At 42.0% G+C, this 12,041-nt stretch overlaps 1 protein-coding gene across 5 annotated transcripts in view; it reads left to right on the forward strand.

Moving 5' to 3' along the window:
- Positions 1-8,043, forward strand: part of LOC147632141 (uncharacterized) — a 28,922-nt gene extending 20,879 nt beyond the window's left edge. For all 5 annotated transcript variants that reach the window (XM_086808768.1, XM_086808771.1, XM_086808772.1 and 2 more), the window contains exons 4-5: positions 4,284-4,373; positions 6,378-8,043. In XM_086808768.1, the coding sequence (XP_086664894.1) occupies positions 4,284-4,373; positions 6,378-7,934 (1,647 nt within the window). In that variant the 3' untranslated portion in view covers positions 7,935-8,043. The remainder of the gene's footprint in view (positions 1-4,283; positions 4,374-6,377) is intronic.
- The last annotated feature ends 3,998 nt before the right edge of the window (positions 8,044-12,041 follow it).

Here is a 12,041-nt window from a genome sequence, read left to right on the forward strand (position 1 = left end):
ACATAAAAGGTGAATCTGGGCATGTTCCTAGATTCATCTAGATATATATAGTCTTGTGGGTTGACTACCATGAGTATATACCATGCACGTTCCTAAAAGGTGAATTTGGGCATGTTCCTCGATTCATCTAGGTATATATAGAATCAAGGGTGCACAGCCTATGCCCTTAATTTGATAAGAAGAATGATCTACACGTTGTTGGAGTATGCACAGGCGGAAGGGTAGACAAAACAAGAGAGAGAAGGGGGAGCAAAGGAGAGACAGCTTGTGGACAAGATCACCTTTTATAATAGCAAGAAGCTTTACAATGGCAATAGCTAGCAAGTAGTGTTAAACTTGTGCTTGGAATGAACTACATCAAGTGAATATGAGAAGACCCCTTTTATAGTGCATACGTGAAGTTGTGAACTAGCCGGCTGTCTCTAGGAACAAGCCGACTGCCCACGACTTACTAAAAATAGGAGAAAATGATAAAAGCCCATAAAATAGGCAAACCCCATAAATACATTGAGATGCATAATTCTAACACCCCCTCTGCAGCTTATAGTGTGCAGTTGATGAAGATGCAACCATGGATCCTCCAGTATTGTAGATACTAGAATCACCTCGGAGAGAGCATCCGCCAACCTGTTTCCTCGAAATAAAAATGCCACCACGAACAGCAAGGAACTTTGCTTGGCTCTGAATTCCCACGGAAGGGTGCAGTGAACTCCAAGAATAAGATGATGAGCTGTTGGACACGTCGCGTCCATAATACCCAACAGTGGACTGTGAACACATCACGTTTCAAAAGCCTCAAACAATGAACTCGGAACAGATCTTGTCCATAATCTCTGCTACACCAAAGATGACCAGGTCTTGCCAGATTTTTAATGCTTGGAATTCGAACTCACAGTTCCCATGCACCAGATAATGCAGCTGCTACCGGCCCCCTCTCTTGCCCACAAGGTTCCTCTGGCTAGAAGCACATGGGGGAAAATGCATGTATACTAGAGAAGTACACCATCTTGGTCCTTTTGAGCTGGAAGCTTCCTAGGAGCCCTAGATGTGTCACTGGAAGTATTTGTATCACTGTTGTGTGTCGTGCCTGTCCTTCTTCTGAAATGAAGACTTGCCCTTGGTCTTGTTCTTCTTCTTGGACAAACAATCCTTGGACAGATGTCCTCTCTTCCCACATGAGAAGCAACGACTTCGACCTTCCTTTTGTACTGAAGTAAGTGCCTGATCTGAAGCCCTTCACCTTGCGAATTTGCCGAAAACAGCACTTTGAAGCTTCCCTTTGACGACCAGCACGGAGCACAACAGTAGAGGCAGCCAACAAACAGAAAACACAGATGAAGAGGGGTTGATGAAGCAGAAAATGCAGCCACCTTGCAGAAAACACAGGTGCAGATCAAGCTCCAAAAAGCGTCAGCAAGAAGGAAGAAAGTTGCCTAGAATTGGAGAGCCGGGACCTCAACGTTTGATACTATGTTGGAGTAAGCACAGGCGGAAGTGTAGACAAAACAAGAGAGAGAAGAGGGAGCAAAGGAGAGACAGCTTGTGGACAATATCACCTTTCAGAATAGCAAGAAGCTTTACAATGGCAATAGCCAGCAAGTAGCGTTGAACTTGTGCTTGGAATGAAGTGAATATGAGAAGACCCCTTTTATAGCGCATATGTGAATTGGCCGATTGCCTCTAGAAACAGGCCGATTGCCCATGACTTACTAAAGCCCATAAAATAGGCAAACCCCATAAATACATTGAGATGCACAATTCTAACACACATGACACACTTTGACCACATGCAACGGGTTCAAAGTAATTGAATACATCTTTCCTAGATGTTATGTTCATGGTAGCACCACTGTCAATGCATCAAGTCAAGTATCGTGTAGAAGTACTAAGAGACATGTGGTAGTTAGAAGAAGAAATGACTTTTGGGAGTGTCATCCAACTTTTCTACAATCAAGAATGTCCAATCTTGCATGTCCTTTGTTGCTGCTTTGGCTACTAGCCCAAGATTAATCACACGAAGACACATGGCGTCTAATCCAACGGTTATGCTATAAACTTAAACCATACTCTGTAAGTGACACTTATTGCTAGGGGAAATGTTACCAAACTAATACTAATGCCTAATACACATTTCCAGTAACATTTGTCACAACCACAACCAACCTGCCTAATTCTACATGTTTCTGCTCTTGTACTTGTTTGTACAGCCCATTCAGCTTCTGTACTTGCCTCTTCTGGTGCCCACCATTTGAAGTGTGGCTGCTAATCTTTCAGAGGGTTTAATCGCATTAAAGGTATGCGAAATTGCCCCCCCCGGGGGCCCCCTCCGTAAGTTCTGATTACAGTTACATTCTTCCCTACTAAGGTTGCAACAATCCTCAGTTTATAGCTTCGAAACAAGCACTGCCTAAAAGAATTGACAAACTCAAGTCAGCTTTGATCCAAGCCACTGGATGCCCAAAGTTATCATGTGCACTGATGCCACATAGACATAATTTTTCCTTGCAGCTGCTTAAGAGGCAAAGTTAGATGTGTGTGGCAGTTTGGAGTGGTTTTGGCAGCTCTATAGATGCCCAAGACATGCACCATTGGTTGGGACAAGCATTGGGCACAATATGAGCACATTTATGACATTTTTGATGACTTTTTATGGCGTGAAAAGGGCTGGCCGACCTGAATACGACTTGCTATCAAAATCCCTATATAAAGGCAAGTCGAGGGTAGGTCTAGGGTCATTTGTAAGCATTCAGAGACAGGGATTGGGAGCCAAGAACAAAGGCAAGAGAGCCACATTAATATATCTTTCTTTCTTTCTTCTTCATCGTGTCATGATTGTGCACGTGATTAGTGTTAATCTTTGTAGCTTAGCGTTAATCATCATTAATTACGCTTTCACATAGTTAGCATAGTTACAAAGAACTTTGATGAAGCTTTGTATCGTGTTCTAAAGCTAACATTGTGCTCTCGTCTTGTCCACGCACAAACTTGCAAATGTATCTTCCTATGAAACCTTTGATCAAGTACCACATGATGAAGTAGCTATTAGGGTCTCTGTAATCATTGGTTGAGAACTTCCACCTTGGGTGGTGTGGGCTTGTCTTCTTCTCTGTACCTGTCCTTGGCTGTATAGCTTTCAAATGGCCACTACACAAAAGAATTGGCAAACCCACGTCAGCTCTGATGGTAAGGTATTGGATGCTGTGAGAACTTTAATGAAGCTATGTGTCATGTTGTGAAGCTAACATTGTGTCCATGCCTTGTCAGCACAAGAAATCTCCATATGAAACCTTTGATCAAGTATTGCCTGATGACGTACCTTCAATTGGCCAAGCACCTCTTGATACAGTATTGGCCATTGATGAGAATCGTTGTGTGTAAGCATTGGCTGATAACTCTCTTGCTGAAACTTTACTGAAACTTGTGTCTACATGCACTTCCTTGGTTATGCAATAGTGTCCTACTGTCCCAATGTCCAAATGTCCACCTGGCTTGTTCGCTTCCTGCATGGTGGTCGTGGGCAATGTGCAGTGAGAGGTCACACCCGTAAGATCATCAATGACTGCACAACAAACCTGACACTTGGAGGATTGTGGTAAGGAACATGCTTGGTGGTATACTTGAGAGGTGGTTTTGAAGCCTCTCTCAAAACTGCTTTTTTGATATAGGTCTATTGTCAACAATTTGCAAACAAAGAGGCAACAGAACTCCACTTTCTCCGACCAAGAGCACCCTCATTGTCCACCAGCTGCCATGGGAAACAAGGGGAACCAGAAAGTGCTACCTAGTGAAGTACAATGCTGACCCATTGAGCAGCATAGAGGAAGCTGAAGAAGAGGGGTGGGGAGGCATTGATTGAAGCAAGTGCTCCCATAGCATCTCTATTTGCACCCTTTGCATATTTTTGAATATGTGGATTTTGGATATTCTAGTGAAACTAAGGGGATTATACAACTTCTAATCGTCCAGTATATCTATGCTTTGCTTGCTTTGGAAAAGGGCCATTTTTATTTAAAAAAAAGGAAGGTTTTGTAGATCTTTTTTGGCCTGCCTTTGAAAGTGATTGTTGTTTTTTCAAAATGATTTATTTTCTTAAAGATGCTTGCAATGAATTGCTGAAAATAGAAAAACTGTATTTAGTAACTCTCTCTCTCTCAGCCAACAAAGGCATGCCCCTCAGAGATAAATTCTTCTTGTGCTTGTCTGTTTACTTCACTAACCATCACATCGTTGTTTTTTCAACTCATGCCTGTAAATGACTAAGTGACATGTGCTTGTGTTTCTAGGTATGGAGGAATATTATTTCTGCTGGGAACGAGCTTGTTACCCTTGCACATTCTCTTTCAGAGATCTCCGACAATTTGTACAAACAACAGGTAACCCCACTGTAGTATCATGTTTTTCATGCTTTTTATATGCTAGAGGCTTGCCCCAAAATGCCGAACGGGGCTTCTTTATAGGGCCCATGTCATACGGGGCCGCCTTTATAGGGCCCATATCATAGCCATCAGAACTTGGCATTGGCAAGGTCCCAATCCATCCTTACAATCTTGCCTAAGAGGAGCAATTGTCAACCTTGTTTACACATTTGGCAATCAACACTTTCTAATAAGGAGTTGGTTGGCAAGTTAAAAAAGACCACAGAGGTTGAAATGCCATCTCACATTAAAATCTTGGCCTGAGGAAAATAATAGTTTATCTGGTGAGGCAATCATGAGTGCTACCCACGAAGGGCCATTGTGGTGTGGTGTTGTCCACACTGCTCCTGGCCATGGGTGGTAGGCTGTGCCTTATCCAGGTGCATAAACCACTACTTAGTCAGCTCTCAGGCAGCTGCAGCAGAGAACCATGTCCATGCACAACCCTAGTGGGGTGTGCAAGTGATATCTCCTCCTGCTAAACTTGGAGCACTGGGGCATATGCTCCATCCTTGTTCCGATCCAACTGTAGGCTTAGCGGCAAGCTCTCTGGCTGTGCTTCCACTGTGGGCTCCATTGGAACTGTAGTCACTTCTTTCGGCTCTTCCTGCAATGCGGCCTCTGCTGGATTCACCTTATTCTCCCTTGGATAATGAAGCTGGAACTGTTGGTGTTTCCACCCCACCATCTTGTCCATGCACAACCCTAGTGGGGTGGGCACGTGATATCCCCTTCTTGTCCGGTTGCATAAGCCACTACCCAATCAGCTCATAGGCGGCTTCTGAACTTGTTTTTTAGGTGGCTGCAACAGAAAACCATGTCTATGCACAACCCTAGTGGGGTGTGCACGTGATTATCCCCTCCTGCTAAACTTGGAGCACCGTGGCATATGCTCCATCCTTGTTCCAATCCAACTGTAGGCTCAATTTGAAACTCTCTGGCTGCACTTCCACTGTGGGCTCCATTGGAGCTGTGACCACTTCTTTCGACTCTTCCTGCAATGTGGCATCTGCTGGATGCACCTTATTCTCCCTCGGATAATGAAACTGGAACTGTTGGTGTTTCCACCATCTTGGAGAACTGGTGGACCTCGGAAACTGGTTCTAGAACTGGTGTTGGCTGTGCAAACTCAGATAATTGCACCACTTGGTTGAACTTGGTTTGTGGAATCCCAACTGTTTGTTGTGTCACTTGTATCCCTTGGTACTTGGTCTTCGACTGCGGCGCTTTCATGAACTTAACCTGCATTTGCCAACGTTGCTTCATTGCCTGGACTTAGCCTTTGGAAAGCTGTGAGCAAGTTCTTCCACTCCTTGAAGCTCTGGCACGATGTTCTTCTTGTTTCTGTATGTGGGCTTCACACTCTTCGAATACCTGCAAGTGTTCTTGAAGGTGCTTTTCCCAAGCTGTCTCCCTTGTTTCTCTTGCTTCCCATGCTTTCCAGATACCCTGTTCTCGCAAATTGCATCATGTTATGCTACCCATGAAGAGCAGCTGCTTGCCTACTGGACCTAGAATTTGGTTGCGTGCTACGCTAGTGCAATGACGTAGCTAATTGTTAATGAACTAATGCAACTTGTGCTAGACTTGGCCGCAAATCCCTGGACCCTAACGCAAGCGGCAAACCTATGCACTCCTGTCTATTTGCCAACCCTGCTCCACATGTTGATGCAAAAACTGCCTCAGGATGACCAAACGCAAGAGATTAGCAGGCCTGATGCTCTGATACCAATGTAAGGTTTGTTTCAAAGACTTCACGAGAAAGTCATTCTTGAACTTGCACTTCTGGTGTCTTGTCTGCCATATGAGTTGGTGCTCCCTTAGTCAAAAGTTAAGGTCCTCATTCCACCAGCTCCCCTAATGTCTCCTTGACCAGTGGCTGAGCCATTTCTATTTCAAATGCAATGTGATTTGTGTTGAGTTACGTGCTTGCCAACTAAAGTGGTGTTCTATGTATTTCAGATAATGAGCTTGTTTCAAGTCCCTTCTGGGGAAAGGGTTACACCAAACAGTTCTATTCCTTCAAAGGAGATGCCTGAAGAAAAGGAACCTCTACCTTCAAATTCTCTGCATGGTAAGCAGTCTATTGACCATAATGGGCTGTCTCACATCTTACAGGAAAACCTAGTGGTGCCACTGTCAAAAAACACTCCTGCAAGACCAATGGACAAATTAGAAAAGGGCACTTCTGGTGAGGAAGTAACACCATCAGAAAGTATTCCCGCAAGACCAGCCAACACACTAGATAAGGGTAGTTCTGATCAGAAGATTGCACAATCAACACATCAAGCTGTACAGGCTAGTACACAAGAACTCAAGTTTCATTCCAAGAAGGCAGCTGCCAATTCAAGGCCACAGAAAAGCAAAAAGCGGCCTAAAAATATCAGTAAATCTACAAGTCCTCAGGCATTGAGAATTGCTGTTGCAGACAACACTACAGCAAGTGTTTGCAAGAAGTGTGGGCTTGAGCAGGGCACCGAGTGCATTTTGTGCAAACAATGCAGTGCAGGGTATCACACCCACTGCATAGATGCGTCCTCAAAAAGTTTGCCTATAAGTGGGTGGTGGTGTTCTTTGTGTATGTCAAAGGAGTTTGTAGAGAGTCCATGTACAGGGACCCTTGACAAAGATGCTGTTGTTAAAGAAACCAGGGACGAGCTATTCTTGATGAGTAGCGATGCAAATAGTGAAACCAGCAGGGAGCTTCTTAAGACCACAGGTAAAGCAGGAGTTTGTGAAGCATGTAAGAAAGAAGATGACAATGTACTCCTTTGCGATGCATGTGATGCTGCCTATCATATGAACTGCTTGACTCCTGCAATTGAGAGTGTGCCCAATGGGTATTGGTATTGTCCTACTTGTGTTGAAGAGCAGAAGAAGTCTGTCGTTTCACATGAAGATGCCAGCCATCCTGATGTTCACAATTGTTCGGTATGCGATCGGATTTCTAGGGACTCTTTACTTCCCACTGAGAATGAGTCTACAGAACATGTAGATTTTAAAGACACTTCTCCAGTACATATTTTGGGCAACGCATCTCCAGAGCCTAGTGTTGATCATGGATCTCCAGAGCCTAGTGTTGAGCATGGATCTCCAGAACATAGTGTGGAAAATGGGTCTCCAGAGATTGCTTTTCTTCTAGAGAATGAGAATGCCTGTAAGATTTGTGGGGTTGAAAGCAAGAAGTCTGCTGTTTTGTGTTCAGGATGTCGGAAACGCTACCATTTGTCTTGCCTTAAGCCCTCCTTGAAAAAGCTCCCACGCAGGACCTGGTTCTGCCCCTCGTGCCTTTGCAGGACGTGCAAAATTGATGCGGATGATGACAAGATCCTCTTGTGTGATGCTTGTGATGAAGGCTATCATACATACTGCCTGAACCCTCCCCTTTCAGAGATACCTGAGGGAGCTTGGTTTTGTCCCTCTTGTGCAAAGTCAAAAAGCATGGTGCCCAGTTCACCAAGTAAGACGGAAGTATTGAAAAGGAAGCGGAAAAGCACAGAGCCAAGGAGATCTATTTGAAAATCGGTCTGGCATAAATTGAATTTGGCTACATTTTTTATACATCTGAAAAAAACCCATATTTCCAAGCATATTTAGTAATTTTATATATATACTTGGAATTTAGGTACGTGTGTGGTCAAACATTGAGATGTGCGTGTGTGTGTTCAACGAAGGCACAGTGAATGATTGTGCAAGCTGATATGCTTGAGTGACTCTTGACCTTTTTGATAGATTGATTCTTTTCCATAAATTTGTGGGATTTTCTATTTTTATAGAAAGGAAATTATTTTTTATAATTTTTGTTGAGGGTATTGAGGTATCAGGTGCAGCCACTCAGGCAAGGACAGGTCTATAGTCACAGCAAAAGTCACGTGGAAGTGCAGAGTACTATTCTCTCTCCGTGCCCAATGTTCTTCTATGCAAGAACAGATTCTCTATTGAGTCTTTGAAGTTTATAGTAGGGTAATTACAGGTTGGCAAGCGCACACTATCAGAGGGAGGGAAGAGGGGATTTATAGCAGTCCATTAGATGCCCTTGACAATTTGTGAGAGATGGTAAAGGTGGAATTTTTTTTCATCTGCACAGTGTGTGCCACCAGAGACCCCGAGTATGTGCCCTGAGTAAGGGTACTGTATCTATGAAATTGTCACCTTCTGATTGAGGATAGCGTGTGAAGCACACTAACCGTCTATTTAGAGCGAGATACCTAGATGGTTCAATCGTGGTCAATGATTCTTATTAGAAATGTATAACACCCTCATGGTTATGGGAAGGATTAAGGCCATAGATTATTTGTGTGCACTTGGAAGAATCCATACTACAGTAGTGAAAAAATTAATCCAAATGATCCATGGACAAACATGTTGAACCTCCACCTATTATTATTATTATTGTTATTGTTTCTCGGGTGTGTCTATTAAGTTTTTTTTTTCATTTTTAATTTTTTAAAATGTTGTTTGTTTTTGGTGATTTTGTTCTTTCTTTTAAAATTTTTCGTAAGTTAAGATTCATGTGGCCTTATGAAGGTATATAAATGTTGAACCTATCAGCAATATAAGTGTAATATTAAAAAAGAAATTGTTTCAAGAGCTATTTGTCATCTAGCAAACTATGGTCTTTCCTTCGTAATGTTTTATCGGAAATTTTATTTTATTTACATCTTTGAATGAGATACATCGGTTATGGAATTGTTCAACTGGTTGCTAAGCTTCTCAACAAATATGTTCTTTTGAGCTTCAAAAACTAAGTGTCATCGTTCAATGGCTATTGTGCATCAGTGTATTGTTTGTTGTTTTTGTTATTTTTTGGATTTTTCATGCATTTTCCTTCAGGAACCAGGCAAGATGAATCACTTATCAATTGTGTATTTTGACTCCAGAAAATTTTCTCCAAACTACTCATTCAAGTTTTGTGTGTGTGTGTGTGTGTGTGTGTGTTTTTTTTTTTTGGGGGGGGGGGGTGTTGAGAGAGAGAGAGAGAGAGAGAGAGAGAGAGAGAGAGAATGTGAAGGGTTGAAATCAATCTTATTAATATTCAAATTGATAGTCGAACTGATGAGGAATGCAGGAGAATAACATGGAGATATTACAAGAGTAGAGGAAGCTGCAGGCATTACTAAGTTGAGGAAATTAGGGTCACCTCTCTCTAGGAGAGAGGGGGTAGTTTGGCGTATAGAGGATCAAAATAAGTAGGGGCTAAGTGAGGATCAAAATAAGCACAGGCTTTAGTTCTTCAAAGTCAAATTAAAAAGTAGAGGCCAAAGTGGGAAGCAGGGCACATCAGATCCTAGCATTGGTGAGAGGAGGCAATGGGTTGTGTGAGGGTTTGAGTGAAAGGTCTGCATTCATGGAGAAACGAACTAAGAAAGGGGCACAACAACTCCTAGCATTGGTGAGAGGAGGCAATGGGTTGTGAGGGCTTGAGTGAAAGGTCTACATTAGTGGAGAAATAGACTAATAAGAAGGGGTCTCATAAAGAATGGGTTGGTGAGCCTAAAAAATGATTAGAGCTCCAAAAAAGGGGAGATGGTGCCATGCACAATGTAGATCTTCCATATCTTTTTGTACTTTTGGTCTCCCATACTCCCTACTTTTTCCTCTACTCTCCCCCCTTGTCATATTCACAACCCCCCCCCCCCCTCTTCCACAATTTTTTTTCCTTATGAGACCCCCATATCAATAGCTCGACCGGAATCGACATACGTATCTATCATCAAAACTAGCTTTTTTGGTCTTGATAACCACATATTCAACTCCATAATCTTTTACTAAGCTCTTTTCATGGCTTGCTCCCAACTTCTACACCCTACTTCGGTGTTTTAGCTTCCTCCTCCTTTCTCTCCTCTCATCTTCTCTCACCTAGTACTTTCCTTTGAGGTGTTGCACACCATCTTCTCCCACCTAGTACTCTCCTTTTTTGAGGTGTTGCACACCCTTTCCTCACCTCACTTCACAACTTCTCCCACCTAGTACTCTCCTTTTAGCTGTTGCATACCCTCTTCTCATATTTTGCACATTGTCTTCTCTCCTTTTTCCTCCCCTCTCTATTCATGTTTTACATTTAGTTATTCATGGATCATGTGTTGGTCTCTCTTATGGCTTGTTCCAGTCTCCTAGAAATACATTCACGAGAGAAATACAAGAAGGAAACTCAACTCATTGTAGGGAATTTATCAATGTGCGGCAATGGATGCAAGTCTCTTTTTTTCTAAGAGCTCAATGTTGTCATACTCCACCCAATCTATTATCACGCAGGCTCCATTAGCTTCCACTAGGTAGCCACACACTCCTTTTCCTCACACCTATGGTAGCTACACAAGCATAAGGATAGAGTAGAGAAGCAAGATGAAGACACAATTGCACAATGGGAGAATGTGATACAGTATGAGCGAAATTGACTTATATACACAAGCTGTGGTCGACACCAAGGCGCCCAAGGCTCATAGGTGGCCTATTGCTTATACAATACGCAATCTCATAATTCGTGCATGAAGTACATCCAGAATAAATTCATTCTAGCTTGCTACCAGACGCTCAAGTATTTTATTATACCATTATGGACGTCGGCCCAAGTTGTCACTGTTACTTCATACATCCCTTTCGTGTGCCTATTCTTTATCTTTCATGTAGAATATTAGTAGCAACATATCTCATAGTGGTTCAACACATATTCCACCTGCGATTAACACATAATCGACCACTCAATCATCATCACCTACATCCAAAATAATATTAGTCAGTGCACACAGCTGATTAAACACATTAATCTTTCATATATCATACCAATGCACATAACTTATTAAAAACATTGATCTTGACTATATCATACCAATGCACATAGTTGATTACACACATTAATCCTGGTAGATGATATAAATAAAAGGCGCATCCAAAATAAAATAATGAGCATTTCCATAGAGGTTATGACTAATATTCTCTCTTGCTTGGGTTGCAATTGATCTTAATTGTGTGGATGGTATGAGTGGATGAGATTTTGGTAAGAATGGAAAAACTTTTTTTGGCATCCATTTGGAATCTTCAATAGGATGATTTTTGAAAGTCACATGATACTTAACATAAGTGTTGCTTGTGCGTGTAGTGGTGGCCTCATGGTCAATGATAGACTTAGGGACAAGATGTTATTCTTCATCTTCTAATTCGGGAGGTTATTACAATATAGGATGAGAAGGTAGAGGTCTTTCAAAAGACTAATGTGAAAAGAATTATGAATATGCCGATTGGAGGGTAGATTGGTATGTACAGGCTTTGTTTATAATACCTTTAGGCATACCGGGATGATAAAAATATTCTCATGTTCGGAATTACCCTCTTGCTCGAGAGAAAAGTCAACGTCCTCATGATTGTCTTGGGCAAAAAGTAACCCTTGATGAAATTTGCAAAAAGCAAGCCTTGACAAAACCTTATAAATTCTCTTCTTGCTTGTAGGCATTGTTGATTATGTAGGTTTTTAATGTTAAGCCTTAGAAGGCTTTCAAGAAATCTAGTTAAAGCTTTAAATATGCTTTTGAATGTAAACTTTAAAGCTTTTAAAATACAAAGATATTAGGTTTACTTTATAGGCTTTTTGAAACCTAGGGTTAAGTCTTTAGTTTAAGCCTTATAAAA

Source organism: Cibotium barometz, chromosome 14, assembly GCF_041138505.1.
Source record: "Cibotium barometz isolate CiBa-2024 chromosome 14, ASM4113850v1, whole genome shotgun sequence".
In the NCBI taxonomy this organism is placed as follows: Eukaryota; Viridiplantae; Streptophyta; class Polypodiopsida; order Cyatheales; family Cibotiaceae; genus Cibotium; species Cibotium barometz.